Raw genomic sequence first — 21,472 nt, 5'->3', positions numbered from 1 at the left:
TGATTGCAGTATTTCTTGATTTTTGAAAAGCATTTGGCTCAGTACCGCACATGTGCTTATTGTCAAAAGTACAGTCATATGGGATCAAGTGAAATTTGTGACTAATTGAGGACTTTCAATTAGGGAGCACGCAGCATGTTGTCTTGGATGGAGACTAATCGTCAGATGTAAAAGTAACTTCAGCTGAGCCCCAGGGAAGTGTGTTGGAACTCTTACTGTTCATGTTATATATTAAAAATCTTGCAGATAATATTAGTAGTAACTTCAGACTTCTTGCAGATGATGTAGTTATCTGTAATTAAGTACTGTGTGAAACAAGCTGCATAAATATTCAGTCAGGTCTTGATAAAATTTCAAAGTGATACTAAGATGGGGAACTTGGTATAATAATTTGTAAAGATGTGAAATGGAATGATCACTTAGGCTGAGTTTTAGGTAAAGCAGATAGTAGACTTTAGTTCTTTGTTAGAATACTGGGGAAGTGCAGTCAGTCTACATAGGAAATTGCTTACAAATCACTTGTGCAAACAGTTCTAGAATATTACTCAAGTGTGTGGGACGCGTACCAGATAGGACTAACAGGGGATATTTAAAATATACAGAGAAGGGCAGCATGGATGGTCGCAGGATCATTTGATCCATGGGAGTGTGTCTCAGAGATACTGAAGAAACTGAACTGGAAGACTCTTGATGACGGATGCAAACTATCCCGAGACAGCCTGTTAACAAAGCTTCAAGAACCTGCTTTAAGTGATGACTCTAGTAATATAGTACAATCCCCTACATATCTCTCACAAAGGGATCATGAGGATAAGATTAGAATACTTACGGCATCCAGAGAAGCATTCAAACAATCTTTCTTCCTGCAGCCTGTGTGTGAATAGAATGGGAAGAAACCCTAATAACTGGTACAATAGGATGTACCCCCTGCCATGCACCTCATTGTGGTTTGCAGAGTTAAGGTGTAGATGTAGGTGAAGTTGTGTTGAGTGAACAGTGGCAAAATAAATTACTTTCACTGGCACTGAAAACATCGTATGTGTCATATTGTTTGATTGATGAAGTCAGTATAAACTGCAACCAATGTTTTGTCATCATCCCTGGATTTGGTGGAGAAAACTCGTAACCATTTCTTATATCAGTTCGTCACCTCTCTCCAGCAATGGAAGGTACTGATGTGGGAGTGTTTTGAGACAGAACTTACTTGAAGCAAACTAACAATGCAGTCTAGACATCTTTAGGTACAACGTTTCTATAAGTTTTCCTTATCTTGAACGTAATTGCTGTAATTTATCTCTTCTTTTAATTATTATTGTGCACATACAATCGTCAATGCCAGATTCTTTACAGATATGCATTTTCTATATTTATTTTTCATCTACTGCTTTAAGCATAGCATCTCCACTTTAAGTGAAAAAAACAATTTGTTTTTGCCCCGATTTCTCTGCCGTTGTGACATAGGAGCAGTAGTAACCATTGTTTACTTTGTTTGGTCTTAAAAATCACCCATGTTAGGTGTTATGACTTGTAGAAATCAGTGTAAATATTTGTGTGTTAGCATTTTTCACTCTAGTAGTTTTGTTTAGGCATTATTGTTCTTATCTAATTACAGTCAGCAATGAATCTTACGAAGAAATTGATGTGCTTCTGATGGTCAGCACTCTTATTTCAGTTGTTGCCAACTTGTTTATGGAGAAATTTGAACAATGAGCATATCAGGCAACCAATAAGACTTTGGTGCCACCTGTGGATGGTACTTTCATAGGGTGGACTTGTGGCGAAGAGGAGTTGGCTGTCTTTCTGGTATACCTCAATAGTGTTAGCCCAAAAATTCAATATGTGAAAAGAAAGAGAGCAATGAACAACTTAATGTCCTGCATGTATCTCTAACAAAGTGGATGAACTGAACTTTGGGCCATAAAATGTACAAGAAAGTAATACACATGTGCCAATACCTTTATAAGGAAGCCAAAGATCAGTCAGAAGAGAGATAGCAAATGGTTATTTGTGGCTGGTTTTTAAGAAAAATGGTTACTCCAACAAGAAGTAAAAATGAGCACCATATTCAAGAAGAGGGAATTCCAGGACTAATGAGGAACTACAGCTGCCAACAGGGAAAGTTTCTGCGCCTTTTATTAACAAAGTCTTTGATCAATTCCAAAAGTTTTGACCAAGTGTGCGGTCTGTTGAGTTCTCTCTCTACAGTTTTTATTTTTCAGTGCACAACGTTAACCCAACACACTACAAGGGCTAAGCTGCTTGGATTTACTTGGCAATTGACTGTCAGACAAAAGCTACATATCATTATTTTAGTAAATATTTCATCAGTACAATTTATATGGAAACAAGGCAGGTAACCTAAGTACTGGTTGTTATTAAAGACTGCTGGCTAGTTTTGTTAATCGTTGATGTAGATGTATCATATAATTTTGTTCTTATCACATACGTCAGAGATTATATTGTACAACCGAAAGTCCAGGTTGGAATATCAACAGTACTGTATTATGAAAATGATAGATTGCTGCTCACTTTTAAGATGACAAGCTGAGTTGTAGACAGGCACAATGAAATAATTGGTACACTCTTAGCTTTCAGCCAAAGTCTCTTAAGAAAAGAAAAGAAAACACACACACACACACACACACACACACACACACACACACACACACACACACACACAAAATCAAGCACCTCTGAAGCATAAATGATTGCTCTGGCACTGCAGTTGGAGCTTACTGCTTACTTGTGTGTGTGTGTGTGTGTGTGTGTGTGTGTGTGTGTGTGTAGGGGATGGGGTGATTTCTTTTTCTGAAGAAGGTTTTGGCTGAAAGCTAAGTGTGTAACAGACCTTTTGTTGACACTGTCTGCAACTCAGTGTATCATTTTTACAGTGAGTAGCAATCCTTTTCAGAGCTACTATTGTGTCAAGCAACAACAATATTCCAGTCCACTGCTGTCTTTTTATTAAAAATACCATACCAGTGATCCTTATATGACTTTACTTTTCTGTGTGGAACAATTTGTTTAAAGTAAACCCACTCAGATTGGAAGATAGATGCTTCTGACCTTTTTTGTAGACGTTGTTACTAGTTTTTCAATGAAAGTGATTCAACTGATAAAACGTGAAATATGAGAGACTCTTTACTAGAAGTTAACATTTTAATGAACATTTTCATGCATTTCATTAATAAGCTACCACAACATGGTTCCCCCTAATTCCACAGCCAGGCTTTGGGTCAACGCTATCATATGGTGTGCTAAATTAATTTTGCACTTCTTGTTCTAGCCATCTGCTGGCCATTATCATTACTGGTGAACAACTGGGTGACTTCAGATTAATGAAAGTTGTTAATAAATTATCTCACAAAAGTATTGCCCACAGAGTGGGATGTTAGAATGAGGGTACAATTTATATACCACATTCATTAGATGTTCTTAACTCTGTATAATTCATTATGAAATGATATAAAATGATGTTTCTAGGCTTTTATGTAATATGTCATAATAATGTGATTTATTTATTTTTTGCAGGCACTAGTTGTTTCTTCACCGGACATCCCTGTGTCGACAACAACAGCAAATCCCATAACTACAGTAAGCTCGTCAACTACAGCAGGGTCTGCCACAACTGATGCAACAACAATACCTGTAAATGCAACATCGCATTTGCCAGTGAGCCCTCCCGTTACACCAGTGCCACTGTCAGTCACTAATAGCACAACTTCTCCAATTAATGGATCAGTCGTTGCTCCATATGTGTGCCTCAATTCGTCTATAATACCGCCTGATCCAAATAAAACATATGGCTATTTTTATAAACACATAACTGTCAAAGGTGAGTCTTTTGAGGTAAATGTAATAGATCTATGAGTATTCAGTGCTTGTATTTGAATGAGTTAAAAATAATGTTTTGAAGTGAGATTGGAATTTCAGTTCAGTAATGTCATTGGTTGCCTTCTTTCAGTTTTGTTTGTTGTTTCCATCATGAAATTTCCATTATGATAGGAAGTAGAAGTTGATACACTGCAACTTCAGTCTTGGGGTCTCTCTTTGTATATAACAGTAGAATATTTGTATTCAAATTTATTTCGTTGTTTAGAATAGCTCTGAAATATAGGTACTTTGCTATTTTTGTGTATTCAGAAAAAAGCAAATAAAAGATCAAATTGTGCAGTGTTTCATTTTAATGACCAGATTAAAATTATAGCCTGCCTGAAATGAGAAACTGTCTCTTCATGTACACAGTCTAGTCACATTAATGTGACCACTGCGTATGTTTGACATCAACATGCAATAACTGCTCACTTTCAGCAGATAGCAGCACTAGCAGTGGAGGGAATATAATGTGTCGGGGGGATGTGAGAAACAGTGCAGTTGTCATAATGTGTAAGCAGAGCAGTTTATCTGATGTCCAAAAAGGCATGAGGATTTACTTTCAGACCAGGTGTGGAGGCAATTTCAAAACAGCCAAGTTTGTAAACTAATTGCGTGCTGCCGTGGTTAAAATATACTGTGCATGCAAATTTGTGCTATCCAAAACTGACACTGAGGCAGCTGTGAGGCACCATGGGCCATAGGTGACAAGGGTGAATGATGGCTGCAGAGATGTATATGGCTGAATAGACGTGCAGCTATTCAACGCCTGACCACCCAGATGAACCAATAGGCTACAAACAGTGTCTCCTCAGGGAATATTGCTGCGTATGGGCCTCAACAGCAGGGACCTGGTCCATGTATCCATGCTGAATGCTGTTCATCACCGATGAAGGCTGGAATTTGCATGCCAGTACCTCACCTGGTCGTCCACTGAGTAGTGACTGGTGGCTTTTTCAGAAGAAACGTGTTTTATGCTCCATTGGACCCATGGCCATTGATGTGTATGGCGTGAAATGTCTGAAAGCAAAGGGTCCAGGCCAGAGGAGGGAGCATTATAGTCTGCGAAATGTTTCCGTGACGTTCCCTGGGTGATTCCATAATTCAGGAGACATTAATGGATCAACACAAGTATACCTCTCTCCTCGGGTACCATATCTACCCTTACATGGAGTTTGAAGATAATAGAGATAAACATTCCACGTGGGATAAATATATCTAAAAACAAAGATTCTGTAACTTACCAAACGAAAGCGTTGGTACGTTGATAGAGACAATAACAAACACAAGCACACACACAAATTTCAAGCTTTCGCAACCCACGGTTGCTTCATCAGGAAAGAGGGAAGGAGAGGGAAAGACGAAAGGATGTGGGTTTTAAGGGAAAGGGTAAGCAGACTGTCTGCTTGTGTCTGTTTATGTGCGGATGGATGTGTGTGTGTGTGTGTGTGTGTGTGTGTGTGTGTGTGTGTGTGAGTGTGTGTGTGTGTGTGTGTGTGTGCGTGCGTGCGTGCGTGCGTGCGTGTGCGAGTGTATACCTGTCCCTTTTTCCCCCCAAGGTAAGTCTTTCCGCTCCCGGGATTGGAATGACTCCTTACTGTCTCCCTTAAAACCCACATCTTTTTGTCTTTCCCTCTCCTTCCCTCTTTCCTGATGAAGCAACCGTGGGTTGTGAAAGCTTGAAATTTGTGTGTGTGTTTGTGTTTGTTATTGTCTCTGTCAACGTACCAGCACTTACATGGAGTTTGTTTTTCATGACTTTGGTGCCTGTTTCACCACATGCGCCATCTGGATTCTTGCCCCAGACACCAGTTTCTCAGAACTCCGTAGGAGGGAACTAGTGCTACAACAAATCCTTGGCTCTCACTACCCATCTGGTCTTAATTTATGTTAATTCCTTCCATCTTAGCATTTATTCACAGTAACTATGCCGTTCTTCACTCCATTTTAGTTTTCTACACCTATCATTTTCCAATCTGTTTTTCGCCATCCCCCTCCCACTACTGTTACGTACAATGCACTTAGCTTTTCACTCTTATGAAGACTTGTACAGTGTTTGGTAGTTATCTCGTCTTTCGTATTACCCTGTCTTTCACCTTTAAGTTCTCAGGTTTTCAAATCTCGTCCGGTGCAGCCCCCAACAGTGTCTTTCCTTCTCATCCTATCCATTATGTCTCCACTGACACAGGGACCTGGATGACTTTTCTGGACTGTACCCTTTTCCCAAATCCCTCCAGTCCTTTTCCTTCACCCCCCTCTTCCTTCCCCTTCAACTCTTCTGCCAGAAGGAGGAGCCACTGGCTCTGAAAGCTTGCACAAGCTAAACCTGTGTGTGTGTGTGTGTGTGTGTGTGTGTGTGTGTGTGTGTGTGAGTGAGATTCTCCTGCCACTGCTTGCTGACTAGATTTTTTTATCAATCCATTTACATTATATTGTCAATAGTTGATTATTTTCATTGTTATGTAATAGTATTTTGTAAAATAAAATATTTTATTCAGTTCTATCTCACATGGTGTAGAACTTCCGAAATGATTCTCATGTTATTTTGGATGACTTATTAGGCTGTTGTTAGATGACAATTGTCTAGTGCTTCCTTACACACTAGTGTGCAGGAAATAGTGCCTTAAAAACTTAAGATACCATCAGCAGTACAGAATCTTTGGTTACAACACAAGGCAGGTTCTGCAATACTAGATAATATAAGCCTTCAAGTAAAATTCCTTGTTAACTGTTCTGATAGTTGTGTTATTGACATCTTGTGCTCTGATTCCTTGTATAACAAGCTTCTCCGGTAATGTCATACTAGTAGCATTCAATACTTAGTGATTGCATACAAAGAAATAGCGTATCTTTTCAAAGAGCTGTAAAATAAGAACCCCAGTATATTGCATTCCATACCAAAATGTTAATTGTATGTTGGTAGTCTGCATTTACAAATGAAGTGAGATGCCAGGTACAGTCATCATACGGATCACTACAACCTACCAAAAACTTGTTAAGTACCACTACTTAGAAGCTGGCCACAATGTGTATTACAGGATAAAATAAGAAATTGCTCCTCCTGCGTATGGAATATGTTCCCAAGTTTGCAGTTAAATTCCAGATAACGTTCTCAAGAACAAACTCTAAATTTTTATCCAGAAGGGCATGGGGTCATATGCATGAGTCAGTCTGGTCTGGTATCAGTTCAAATAAGCAATTGCACATCCATTTTCGGAACTGACAGTCATTTTTGTAGCATTGTTGCATGCAGTGCCATGTAATTCAGTTCCTCACAACAATTTGGGCCAATTTGGCTCTGGATACAAGCAAAAATTCCGTAGCAGATGAGCTGATAGTGATATGATCATTTTACAGCATTTCTCCAGTCACATGATCAATAAGGTTTTATGCCTGAATTGTAAGACTGCCAGTCCTACCAACACTATGCACATTTCATAATGCTGTACCTAAATGCATGACACCACAGCTGTTGTTCTGTCACTCATATATGAAGACCCATTGATATAAGACAGTTCACTGTGACTTTAAGATGCCACACATTACATTTAAAAATCAACTATGGATAGTGATTTACATTCAGTGGGGTTATTTTCACTCAGCCAATTAATTTGTCACAAAAAGAAACCATTTACAGTGTGGCCACACTATTTCCTAGTCAGTTGGTCCGGGGTGAAGTAACCTTAGCTGTTAATTTGTGATAAGGTCAGTTTTCCATGTACAATTTTCTGTTTTATGTTTTAAAATGACCATAAGTGTAAAAATATATTGGTTTCAAATATGTTGCTACTTTACCATTTACATTATGTACTTGCTGTAAAACTTTGAGTGTCACATGCTGTGCAAGGTTGTAAACATCTGAAAACTTGATTTAGTATGACAATAATGGAAATTCCTGGATGGAACAGTACATAAAATAAGGGAAAGACAACCATTCAGCCATAGTGGACTGGTGTATGGAGCATAGAAACATAACAGAAATCAGTATTCATGCTAGCTTTCGAGCTCTTACTCTTTTTCTATTAAAAATACACACATTCAAACACATGATCACTCTCACACCCAAATGCACACTCCTGTGGCTGCAGCAAGAATAGTTATTGATTATAGTTTCTTAAAAGCAGTTGCTGAGCTGATGGGGGTGGGGTGAGGCTAGGGAGGGATGCATGAGGCATATTTGGGAGAGGGGAAAATGACAGGAAGGTGGATGTGAAGGAGGAGACAGAGAAGAGAGAGAGAGAGAGAGAGAGAGAGAGAGAGAGAGAGAGAGAGCCTGCATGTGGGGGGGGGGGGGGAGAAAGGGTAGTGGGAGAAAGCAGTACATGTTCTGGCTGGATGCAGAAGGAATGGTGTGGGCAGAAGAGAGAAGAGAAAAGGTAAAGTGAAGTTGTGGGAAAAATGCTAGAGCAGTTAGGGGGATTGTGAGAGTGCAGGATTTGCTGTACAGACAATTCCCACACATGTAGCTCAGAGAAACTTGTGCTGGAAGGAAGTATCCAGATGGCCCACATAGTGAAGCAGATGTTGTGGTATGTTGCATGTTCAGCAACTTGATGGTCAGGTTTGCAGTTTGCTACAGTTTTGTGATGATGATTAATGCCAGTAGATAGCTTGTTACTTATCAGCCCATGTAAAATACTGTACAGTAATTGCAGCATAGCTGATATATAACATGGCTGATTCCATATGTCATCCTGCCTCAGGTTGACTAGGAAATGCCAGTGACTGGACTGTGGTAGGAGGTGGTGGGTGATTGTAAGGGACCGGTCTTGCACGTGGCCTTACCACAAGGGAATGACCCTTGGGATGCAGGATTGGGAGCAGAGTGGGAATGGATATAGACAAGAATATTCTGCAGGTCGGATGGGCAGCTGAAAACTACTTTGGGTGATGTGGGTAGGAGTTGGGTAAGATATCCCTCATCTAAAGGCATGATGAGAGATAGTTGAAGCATTGGTGAAGGAAGTTGCTCAGCTTTTCAAGGCGAATGGTTTATCAGAGGAGTGCTGCTCAGTGACTGGTTAATAGGTTCACTGGTGCCAGAGGAAACAGTGCTGTAAGAGATCTGTTAATGGATGAGGCAGATTGATATTGCTTGTCAGGAAAGGCTCTGAAAAACAGATGGAGAGGCCGTAAGGAAGCGACTTTTTGACATGAAACCGGTGACAGCTGTCAAAGTGGAGATACTGTTGGTGGTTGGTGCCCTTAGTATAAACAGATGTAGTATGGAGCCATCTCAGATGTGGAGGTTGATATCTAGGACCAGCTGAAGTGAATTTAAGAGTCGCTGTTGGTCGTATGGGGGAAAGAACGATGGTTGTACCTGCCATGAGTCCAGTTCATGAAAATGTCATTAGTGAATCTGAACCAGACAAAGGGTTTTTGGTGTTGACTGGATGAGAAGTTCAAATGGTTTAAATGACTCTGAGCACTATGGATCTTAACATCTGAGGTCGTCAGTCCCTTAGAACTCAGAACTACTTAAACCGAACTAACCTAAGGACATCCATGCCTGAGGCAGCATTCGAACCTGCGACTGTAGCAGATGGGAAGTATTCCTTCAGATGTCTCATAAATAAGTTACCATTGGATAGGGCCATGCGAGTACCTGTGGCAGTACTGTGGATTTGTTTGTGGAGTTTGCCTTCAAAAGTTAAATAATTGTGGGTCAGGATGTGGTTGGCTTGGAGAATTAGGAAAGAGACAGTGGTTTTGGTATCAGGAGGATGTTGGGAAAGGTAGTGTTCAATGGCGGCAATGCCCACTACCCTCTCCTTGCCTTGCATGTCCATCCTTACCCTCTCCCCACCTGAGATCAAAACAGGCAACTGCTGTCAATAATTGATAATCAGTAATCAGTATCACTTTAGGAGTTTGTGTTGGGGTGTCTGTGTGATTGTGTGTGTAAATGTGGTCCCTTTATTAGAAAAAGAGCAAGAGCACAAAAGTCTGTGTTTTCTGTTGCATGGTTCTGTGCTCCACACACCAGTCCACTATGAGTCAGAGTAAGAGTGGTTTTTAAGAAAATATTAACTATTTGTTCTGTTTATGTTATGTGTTCAGGTAGCACGTAGAATGTATAGCAGCCCACTTTTTGCTGACAACTTATTGTACGTTTCTCAAATAATATGTTTACAGTCCATACACAATACGATATAAAGTTTTGGCGTTCAGAATGTGTGGACTCAAGATGGTAGAGTAATTATCAGTACCACAGCTGGAAAGAAGGCAGTTGCAAACATGACGGAACTGAATAGTATCAAGTGAAACTACATGAGCCAAAGCAAAAACTTTACACCTCTCCTTGGTTTAATACTTATCTAATGTAAGATTCCTTGTACTGTAAATACTATATTGAAATTGTATCAACTTTAGAACTATCTTTGTACCTGTGCCTTGACCTCTTTTTCTCTAATTGTAACTGTATAATTATTTTTTTACTAATGCCTTCACTTATTACCCTTAATTGTAGTATTACTTAATTTTATTTTATTTACTGTTAGCACTTTGTGCCTGAGAATTCTCTATCTTGCATGTAATAGTAGCACTGTTATTATTACTCTTTTCCTGGTTACATTACCCACTCACCTTCTTGGTTTAAATGGCCAAGAACAAAATCGCAATCAGTCATACTTTGGTAATTTCTAATTTAATTGTTAACTTTCTGTATTAATCTTTTAGTTGTTAAACCTATTTTTCTCTGCTGGCAGTATCATCCTTGTGAATCAACTGCTTGTCTCCTCCCACCCTGAACTAACACTTATTACATTTCATCCATTAATACAGAAGGTAAATTATTTTTACAGTCACCATTGTTGTCTGTCATGTTCCCTCACAATGAATACTCTCTGTTCCCCACTCCTTCATATTCGCACTGCCATACTTTGTGCTAGGGAAGTTTAATCAACCTGGAACTCCTCACTTTCTCCAGCCCCCTACCCACCTTTGGTCCCTTCCCCCTGTCCCATCCCCCTCGCATGCTGCAAGGCACTAGCTATGCCAGAGTCCAGGGCAGCTGCTGTCCCTACTTGCAGGATTATAGCGGATACAATTTGTGACAACTGTACACTACAAATCTTGGCTGGAAACATGCGGCTGTTACCGGCCCAGTTGAGTAAGTTCAGAAATATATTTTAGGACCTTAGCTTTCATGTCATACAAATGTCGGAAACATGGCTTAAACTGAGCAGCCCTTCCAGCTCTGTTAATCTCAATGGCTATGTGCTTCTGAGACGTGATAGGGGTAGCCCTGCACAAGGCCGCACGTACGGAGACAGAGCTCTCATGAAAGATAAGGAATTTAGGTTGTAATTGATTGTAGTTGAATACTTTTAACTAATTAAATACGTTCTTTAGTGTACTCTTCAAGCTCACCATTAAAAGTTTTTCTCTTATTTGCATAGTGTTCTAGTAACCGTGAAAAGTTTGTTTGTTTACTTATTGCTGCTTAGGCCTAATTTGTTGAGTGTGTATATTTAGCGTTATACCGCAATTGGAAGTGGATTTGCTGTAGTTTAACGGATTAAATAAGTTCATTAGGGTGCTTTTCAAGCTCACCATTAAAGGTTTTTCTTTTCTTTGCGTATTGTTCCAGTAATCGTGAAAAGTTCGTTTTGTTTACATTTCGCGGCTTTGCCTTACTTTCCGAGTGTGCATACTTAGCGTTATACCGCAATCTTAAGTGTATTTGGTATAGATTAACTAATTAAATACATTCATTAGTGTGCTCTTCAAGCTTGCCATTAAAGGTTTTTCTTTTATTTACGTATTCTTCCACTTATCGCAAAAAGTTCGTTTTGGTTACATTCGGCTGTTTAGGCCTAATTTTTGATTGTTCATATTTAGCGTTATACCACAAATTTAAGTGCATTTGGTAATAGTTTACTTACATATTGGTTTCCAAAATATATTTAGTGTCCTTTTGCATCAGTATTTAATATATTATTGTTATCACTTAGTAAATAACTAATTTCCAAACTACCATGGATACTAAGTGTGTGAGCTGCAGTAGGAAACTTAGTTCAGGGGTTTTGTGCAGCTGTAGTGACAGTTGGTTTCAGTGGGGAAATTGTAGCGGCATGGGAATTGGGGAAGCAAATGAGACTCTTCCATTCTTTTGCAGGGTTTGCTCAAGAGATAGGTTTATAGCTGAACAGGAGGAGAAAATTAGAGCCCTTCAGGCTGATTTGGACAGAGCGAGGGAGGAACTGAAGAGGTTAAGGGGGGAGGAGGGCAAACTGTGGTGGGAAGTGGTAGCTGGGAACAGGGGCCACAGAAAGAGGACAGTGTCTGACAGTTTCCCTATTGGCACAACCAATAAATTTGCCTTGCTACCACAGTTAAGTAAGGAAGAGGCTCCAGTGGAAGTAGATGTAGCTAAGATGCAGCAGAATCTGACTAGGAAACCAACTATTTCAAAAAAAAGTAGAAATTAAGAGGAAAGTTCTGTTGCTAGGTAGCAGCCATGGAAGAGGTGTGGGCCAGATTTTGCAGGATAAATTAGGTGACAGGTACCAGGTCACAAACTTTTTCAAGCCGACTGCAAGTCTTACCCAGGTGGTAGAGGATATAGGTTCCTTGTGCAAAGGATTCACAAAGCAGGATCATGTGATGATAGTGGATGGAGTGGGAAACAGTATTGATAGGGATCAGGGCTACAGTATTGAGTGTGACCTGGTGAAAATAGCCTCGGCAACTACCCGTACCAATGTTGGGCTGGTGCCAGCTTTCGTGCGACATGATCAGCCCCAGTTGAACCGCTCTGTCAGGAGGGTAAATATGGAGTTGAAGCAGTTGCGTGTTGTTTTATTAGTTTATGTTGTATGGCAAGTTGTTGTTGTATTATTTTTGCTACATTGTCATGTCTTCTGGGGCATTCTGTATTTGCTAATATTGTACATCCGCTTGTGATGTGATGTATTGTTTCTATTTGTTGTTTGCAAAATCTGCATTTATCTGTTGGGGTATTGGGATCTTTAATAATATGCTTGCTGTAATATCTGGTGTTTATTGTTTGATCCTGTATTGCAATCATGAATCCTTCCGTCTCACTGTATATATTGCCTTTTCTTAGCCATGTGTTGGATGCGTCTCGATCGATGTGTGGCTGTATTAGATGATAGCGGTGCTTGCCGTGTAGTGTTTTCTTTTTCCAATTTACTTTCTTCGTATCTGTTGATGTTATGTGATCTAAAGGGTTGTATTATTATTATTATTATTATTATTATTATTATTATTATTATTATTATTATCATTATTGACTTATGTAGTATTCCTTCTATATGTGTTGTTCCTGGTCAGGTGTAAGAGAGGGCATTAAGGCCCTAACCTGGTCAGGCTAAATAAGTAAATAAGCAGTACATGGAGAAATAGCTAGCTTTTATATCATGTTCTTTAATTCTTCAATTAACATTATTTTGATATTCAGCCACAATCAAGAGAGATGTACTGTAATATACCTTTAAGAATGGGATGTTTGATAATTGGCTGTCCAATAGCTGTTCTTAATAGCTGCATTTTTATTTTTAGTGTTCCTAATCTTCTGTCATATTACTCTCTACACAATGTGATGTGAGAATTTGTTCAGCATTCTGTGTGCTTTTGAACGTAGGGTACTACACCAGCTGAAATGAATTTCTTCAACAGTTTATCATTGTTTTCCCATTTAGTTTGTTACTGTACTATAACCTGAAGAATTTTCATCACATTATGTTTTTCATAAGTAATCTTATATGTAATGTGAGTCTCCTCTGGAATCCATTTATAAGGATCCATTACTCTGTGATCATGTATTGAACAGTTTCTTTTGTTTAGCTGACTGACATTTTATGTTGCAGCACCAGTTCAGAGTGTCTCGTTCACTGGAAATAATTGGTTACAACATGGTGATGTGCTGAATCTGACAGTCTCTTGTAGTGGCTCTTCTAATTTCAGTTATTGCCGTTACATATATTCGGGAGTATATAATGCCACTGGTAAGTATTGAAAAGTGTTTTAAGTATTAATTGAACATATTATCTGCATTGCGATGACAGAACACTGTGAAGGAGTATTTATTACTTTAGAAATTATGTAAGATAATGTGTTTACTTCATTTTGCAAGACTCCTGAGACATAAAAGACTGACCTTTGAAGTTTTCTTCTGAATACAAGATTTTTTTACACCTAGATTTTCAGTGACAGTGCTGCTGCTTGGCAGTGTTTTTTGTTTAGGATACACCTTATTATTTGTTAATGACTAACACACACAGAATATATGAGGAGCCTCATTTCCAAAAATACTTCAGAGAATTTTAAGTAAGATTTATTATGAAATGGAGGTGTTTGAAGTCACCTTAAACTCAAACTTGCATTCTTTTTGTTATATTTCGAGACTTGGTACATGACAGCATGATCATTAGACACACAATTGCACTGATAACAGAAAAATGTGTATATAAAACTGATTATATCAACACAGAGTAAACATTTATATCAGTGATCTTGTGACCATGGTAGCCTAGCAGTCAGAGAATGGGAGTGAATGTCATAGGCTCAATCCGGGATAGGGGCAGGGTTTTTTCTCATTCCAGTCCCTCCAGAATGACCCCAGGTCCACTCATCCTCGCGTCAAATGAGTACTGGGGGTCTTTCCTTGGTATTAAAGATGCCTGGGACAATGGGTATTAAAGATGCCTGGGACAATGGGTCTGCTGCCCACCCCTTCCTAGTGCTGCAACAAAGGAAAGCTACAATCACACCAGTAGTCCAGTCATGAACTTGTTCCACAGACTTTTTACTTACCAGTGGTGTAATCAAAAATAGTAAGAAAGTTGCTTCTTGAACTCATGTAAAAAGAAGTACTGGATTGTGCACTAATATTACGAAAAACAATGATGTGTGATGACAAAACTGCTGCGAAATTGTGTATCGTACCTACGCGGATTTGCTAATATTATGGGCAGCACACTAACAGTTACTTTTGCAAAATCTGAGTGATCCAGAATGGTGTACAGTCCTCGTGAGTTCCCTGTCTATTTTTACTAAAAACAAGCATTCTGTAACAGCCTGTGTATGACGAAACCAAGGCAGCGCACACTCTGGTGTTTGACGGACACAGATCTTACGGTGCTGGGGTGCGAAGTGAAGGCTAGTCTTGCCTCTTGGGCTGTACTTGTACATATGTGGCACAGCAGACGACCAAGGGAATACCTGCTGTCATCTGCCCTAAGCACACGGTAGCAGTCTCTAAACGGCTGCTTTCTTGGACACACAATATTTAATAAAAATGTCATGAATCAGTTTAGAATTTTTGTAATTTTTGCATGTATGTAGGTAAGTTGGTTGAAATAACAGAAAAACTTTTAGTTTGACTGCATTAAAACTTTGGCTTCTAGAATTTTTTAAAATGGAACTGACAGTAGAATATGACCTCTGAACTACAACTTTGCGACCTTGTGTTGGTTGTTAGTAACATAAGGGTCCTAAAACTTGTTATAGCTGTATTACTTAAAAGATTTCATCATGTGCTGTAACTAAAACTTTCTAGCCTTAATATAACAGATACTTAATCTACTACAAATAAGGACTTTTTCCAAATTTAGTTTTCAGTAAATTACTCAAAAACTATTAGAGGTACCTTAATGGGCTCACGTAGTTATTATTTTTATGTTGAACTGAAGCGTCATACAAATTTGCACATTTCTAAGTCTAATATTTAGCGCCTTCAATTTTTCTTAAAAATGTGGATTGTGATCAAAATATTGCTTTAATCATGTTGAGACTTGTACCAGTTAATTTTGACGTAACTCTGCACATTATGACCAGTTTCTGGCTTCCTAGCTTTATTATTTAGCATCACTTATTTTTTTCTTAAAACATTGTATTTAGGTAAAATATTGACCTAATCAATCTGATACTTGACAGTTTAAACATTATTACTCTAAAGGATATGCTGACGAAGTTTGAAGAATCAACTTTAACTTTTAATTTCATTCTTAATTATGGTGCAATATTCATGTGCTACGCACAGGCGCGTTATGGTACGTGGCACTACTAGCAGTGTACTGGGTTAAGTCCCAGCACACTTGCTTGCCTCTCTATCTCTCAAACAATACAGCACTTGTTTTGCCACAATTTCCTATACTATAACAGTAGGATACTGTTGAGTAGTTTTGAGCAGTATCAAAACTGTGTAGATGGTAGGAGTAAAAACTGAGAAATTGTGTGGGAATCGGAGTAGCAAGTGGAGAATGAAATCTAGGAAAGTTTGCTATTGTGAATAGAATTGAAAGTCTGAGCAGCATATGAGAAAAATCAACTGATTGGTTGCAAAAACATTGTATAGCACTACTTCAACCACTGGAAAAATCTTGTTTGTGTCTCAGTAAGAATTACAAAAAGATTTTAACTAAAGTCATAAAAGAAGTAAAAAGAATGGCAAGTAGTTCCTTCATAGCAAATGCACAAAATAAAATGAGGCCATATGGGACATTGTAAGGCATGAAACAGGGGTAAAACGGAGAGAATACCATAATATCAAACTTCTGTAATATTTGATCCCGAGCAGATAGCAAATAATTTTAACTCATATTTCTCTGAGGCAGCTGAGATTCTGTTGAAGCAAAACTTTCAATATGCTGTCATTGCAAATCAGGTTAAAACTATCCCTAGTAACAAGTCTCTCTTCCTATACCCAACAGATGAACAGGAAATGCTAAAAACAATAGGGGAGCTGAAATCAAAATTTTCCTCTGGTACTTCAACCGTCATCAGTTACTTTGGTCCCCAAATAGCAAAACTCATCTACTACTTTAAGCGTCTCATTTCATAACCTAATTCCCACAGCATCGCCCGATTTAATTCATCTTATATCCTCCTTTCAAGACACAGTCCATTCCGTTCAGCTGCTTTTCCAGGTCCTTTGCTGTCTCTGAAAGAATTACAGTGTCATTGGTGAACCGCAAAGTTTTTATTTCTTCTTCATCCTACTCCGAATTTTTCTTTTGTTTCCTTTACTGTTTGCTCAATATACAGATCGAATAACATTGGGGATAGGCTAAAACCCTGTGTCACTCCCTTCCCAACCACTGCTTCACTTTCATGCCTCTCGACTCTTACACATTGTAAATAGCCTTACGCTCCCTGTATTTTATCCCTGCCACCTTCAGAATTTGAGAGTGAGTATTCCAGTCAACATTGTCAAAAACTTTCTCTACATCTACAAATGCTAGAAACGTAGGTTTGCCTTTCCGTAATCTATTGTCTAAGGTAAGCCGTAGGGTCAGTATTGCCTCACGTGTTCCAAAACTTCTACGGAATCCAAACTGATCTTCCCTGAGGTCGGCATCTAGCAGTTTTTCCATTCATCTGTAAAGAATTCGTGTTAGTGTTTTGCAGCCGTGGCTTATTAAACTGATAGTTCAGTAATTTTCGCATCAGTCAACACCTGCTTTCTTTCGGATTGGAATTATTATATTCTTCCTGAAGTCAGGGTATTTCACCTGTCTCATACATCTTGCTCACCGTATGGTAGAGTTTTGTCATGGCTGGCTCTCCCAAGGCTACCAGTAGTTCTGATGGAATGTTGTCTGCTTCTGGGGCCTTGTTTCTACTTAGGTCTTTCAGTGCTCTGTCAAACTCTTCACGCAGTATCATATCTCCTCTTTCATCTTCATCTACATCCTCTTCCATTTCCATAATATTGTCCTCAAGTAAATCGCCCTTGTATAGACCCTCTATATACTCCTTCCACCTTTCTGCTTTCCCTTCTTTGCTTAGAACTGGGTTTCCATCTGAGCTCTTGATATTCATGCAAGTGGTTCTCTTTTCTCCAAAGGTCTCTTTAATTTTCCTGTAGGCAGTGTCTATCTTGCCCCTAGTGATATATGCCTCTACATCATTACATTTGCCCTCTAGCCATCCCTGCTTAGCCATTTTGCACTTCCTGTTGATCTCATTTTTGAGACATTTGTATTCCTTTTTGCCTGCTTCACTTACTGCATTTTTGTATTTTCTCCTTTCATTAGTTAAATTCAGTACCTCTTCTGTTACCCAAGGATTTCTATTAGCCCTCGTCTTTTTACCTACTTGATCCTCTGCTGCCTTCACTACTTCATCCCTCAGAGCTACCCATTCGTCTTCTACTGTATTTCTTTCCCCCATTCCTGTCAGTTATTCCCTTATGCTGTCCCCGAAACTCTGTACAACCTCTGGTTTAGTCAGTTTATCCAGGTCCCATCTCCTTAAATTCCCACCTTTTTGCGGTTCCTTCAGTTTTAATCTATAGTTCATAACCAATAGATTGTGGTCAGAGTCCACATGTGCCCCTGGAAATGTCTTACAATTTAAAACCTGGTTCCTAAATCTCTGCCTTACCATTATATAATCTATCTGATACCTTTTAGTATCTCCAGGGTTCTTCCATGTATACAACCTTCTTTTATGATTCTTGAACCAAGTGTTAGCTATGATTAAGTTATACTCTGTGCAAAATTCTCCAGGCGGCTTCCTCGTTCATTCCTTACTCCCATTCCATAGTCACCTACTACGTTTACTTCTCTTCCTTTTCCTACTCTCGAGTTCCAGTCACCCATGACTATTAAATTTTCGTCCCCTTCACTACCTGAATAATTTCTTTTATCTCATCATACATTTCATCAATTTCTTCATCATCTGCAGAGCTAGTTGGCATATAAACTTGTACTACTGTAGTAGGTGTGGGCTTCGTGTCTATCTTGGCCACAATAATGCATTCACTATTCTGTTTGTAGTAGCTTATCCGCACTCCTATTTTTTTTATTCATTATTAAACATACTCCTGCATTATCCCTATTTGATTTTGTATCTATAACCCTGTATTCACCTGACCAAAAGTCTTGTTCCTCCTGCCACCGAACTTCACTAATTCCCACTATATCTAACTTTAACCTATCCATTTGCCTTTTTAAGTTTTCTAACCTACCTGCCTGATTAAGGGATCTGACATTCCACGCTCTGATCCGTAGAACGCCAGTTTTCTTTCTCCTGATAACAACGTCCTCCTGAGTAGTCCCCACCCGGAGACCCAAATAGGGGACTGTTTTACCTCCGGAAAATTTTACCCAAGAGGACGCCATCATTGTTTAACCATACAGTAAAGCTGCATGCCCTCGGGAAAAATTACGGATGTAGTTTCCCCTTGCTTTCAGCCGTTCGCAGTACTAGCACAGCAAGGCCGTTTTGGTTAGTGATACAAGGCCAGATCAGTCAATCATCCAGACTGTTGCCCCTGCAACTCCTGAAAAGGCTGCTGCCCCTCTTCAGGAACCACACGTTTGTCTGGCCTCTCAACATATACCCTTCAGTTGTGGTTGCATCTATTGTACGGCTATGTGTATCTCTGAGGCACGCAAGCCTCCCCACCAATGCAAGGTCCATGGTTCATGGGGGGGCGGGTCTGCTAACTTATGAAAATATAGTTTTGTAAGTGTCAAAAAATTGTGAAACTAACATATCTGTCATGTAATTGTACGATGAAATTAGAGAAAGTTTGTTTTGAATTAGGAAAATTTTAAAAGTGCACAATTTAGTTTAAGTGTACCATTGACAATAACAGTACTAGTTTATCGCGGCACTTGCAAATTTTCGAAATTTCACAATACATCACAATACAAATGAATATTGATACAATCAGTGAAAGATTATGTAGAAAAAGTGATGTGGACAGTAATATATGAGAGGCTAGAACTTTCAATTGACACACAATATTGTACAAGAGGTCTCACACAACAGAAAAATCCTGAGTCGGCTTTTATATATAAGTAAATGAGCATATTGCGTGGATTTTTCACTTTGATGATTCTGTGCACACTTCTACACTGCTGTGCCAAAGAACACTCTAGCATAGGTTTATCTAGGTCAGAATCTCTAAAATGTGCAGTGCCAAGCATTTCTTCTGCCTGTTTTAAACAGTCTGTCTTAATCAGTCATGAGGCTGCAAATGCATGCAGGACTCTGCACCTGCAGGGAGTATCCAATGTAATATGATCTGACTCAATTTAAGCTTATATTTTAGAAATGAATTACTCACTACACAGCCATGCGAACTAGCAAACACATATACAACTGTCATGCCTGATGTCTTTGGTCACAACTGACATGAAGTTCAACTCGATTACACCACCACAGTGGTTGCACGTGCACAGTGTGCAGTATTTTCAAAATAATCCTTGTAGATAAAACATAAATAAACATGCATTCATAGAATTAAAATTATGTTACTTATAAAGCCAATTTTTGTTACATCTACTTTTTTTGTAATTTCCAGGTGAAGAAACATGCATGACATCAAGAATTTTGGACACCTGTAAATTCACAGTTACACATTATTTCTCTGAGTCAGGAACTTACACTATTGTACTGATCATTAGCAATGATGTGTCAAAAATCATCAAGCCTGTAGCTATTAATGTCTATGAAGGTGAGTTTTTAGAATAAATAAAAGTATTTTGTCCACATTGAACTGAATTTTGGAACACTGCAACTGTTTCATATGTAAATGTATAAAACTCGTTTCTGTGTCACACGGACAAAGTTATCACCATAGTGTTTCTCGCTGGATATGTGACAGTTGAGGATAACACATTATATGTGTATAGTATTAAAATCCATCTCATAGCTACTGAATTAATAGTTGAAGTTACTTTTTCGAGATTCACTTGTTATTTGTGCTGAAGAGTAACGTTTCAGAAATACTGTGACAGGTGTGTGTATCCTTTTTTAAATTTGCTGCCGCTGCAGTTTAGAATTTTTACACCACATAGTTTGTATCTGTAGACTACAGTTATAAAACTGAACTGTTTAGAATGTATGTTTACGTAATGACCATCTTTTATAAGGAAACAGGAAGCATATGCAGTGATTAGCAGGAATAAATTTTATAAGACAGACTTACTCAACCTAGTTCACTGCTTTCTTAAATCTTACTGCTGTAATATTTGTCTATTTGAATTAGCAGTGCCACTGTCACAGTGTATCGTGACAACTATGTCACAGGAGTGCTCAACAACTGATTTCAATATATTTTTGCATTTCTAAAGAGGAATTGAAGATAAGTGTGGCAACAATTGAAGGCTACCTACCACACAGAGGTTTGGGAGTGTATGATTAGCGTAAAAATAGTGGTACTGTGTAATGGGTCCCAATGCTTGTCAGATAGGCTGGAGCAACATGACGTTGAAAAATGCCACTATGACTTCTTAACAGTTCTTCCAATAAATGCTACACCCACATGTATGAAGGCAGCAGCTATTTGTTTCCAGGCGAGTGCACTGCATTTAGTGTGTAATGAATGGGAGAGGATGAAAGGTGAGTTTCTGGTGCCTTAAAACTGGATATTTCCAAGAAAGAGAGAAACTTTCAGCAGTAAATCATAATTAAACTGTGTGTTGGTAGTTCACCCACATAAAAATTATTGTTACAAATAATGCCAAAAATAGCCCTGGACTCCAGAGAACAGCAGGAACAAGGATGCAGAACTAGTTAATATTGTAAAAGAAAACAATGTATGATAACAAACTCTAAAAAGAAGCTGAAAGAAATTGTAACAATAAAGGAAATTCCGAGATGGAGCAATACATAA

At 38.8% G+C, this 21,472-nt stretch overlaps 2 protein-coding genes across 2 annotated transcripts in view; one reads left to right on the top strand and one right to left on the bottom strand.

Moving 5' to 3' along the window:
- LOC124776359 overlaps positions 1-21,472 on the bottom strand; it is a 94,977-nt gene that overhangs the window by 19,020 nt on the left and 54,485 nt on the right. The window lies entirely within an intron of this gene.
- Positions 1-21,472, top strand: part of LOC124776358 — a 96,361-nt gene that overhangs the window by 52,177 nt on the left and 22,712 nt on the right. The window contains exons 5-7 of the mRNA XM_047251310.1: positions 3,532-3,835; positions 13,710-13,847; positions 20,159-20,311. Of these exons, the coding sequence (XP_047107266.1) occupies positions 3,532-3,835; positions 13,710-13,847; positions 20,159-20,311 (595 nt within the window). The remainder of the gene's footprint in view (positions 1-3,531; positions 3,836-13,709; positions 13,848-20,158; positions 20,312-21,472) is intronic.

The sequence above is a fragment of the Schistocerca piceifrons genome, chromosome 2, assembly GCF_021461385.2.
Source record: "Schistocerca piceifrons isolate TAMUIC-IGC-003096 chromosome 2, iqSchPice1.1, whole genome shotgun sequence".
Taxonomy (NCBI): domain Eukaryota; kingdom Metazoa; phylum Arthropoda; class Insecta; order Orthoptera; family Acrididae; genus Schistocerca; species Schistocerca piceifrons.
The sequence above is the reverse complement of the archived record's forward strand: the minus strand, read 5'-3'. Positions and strand labels throughout refer to the sequence as shown.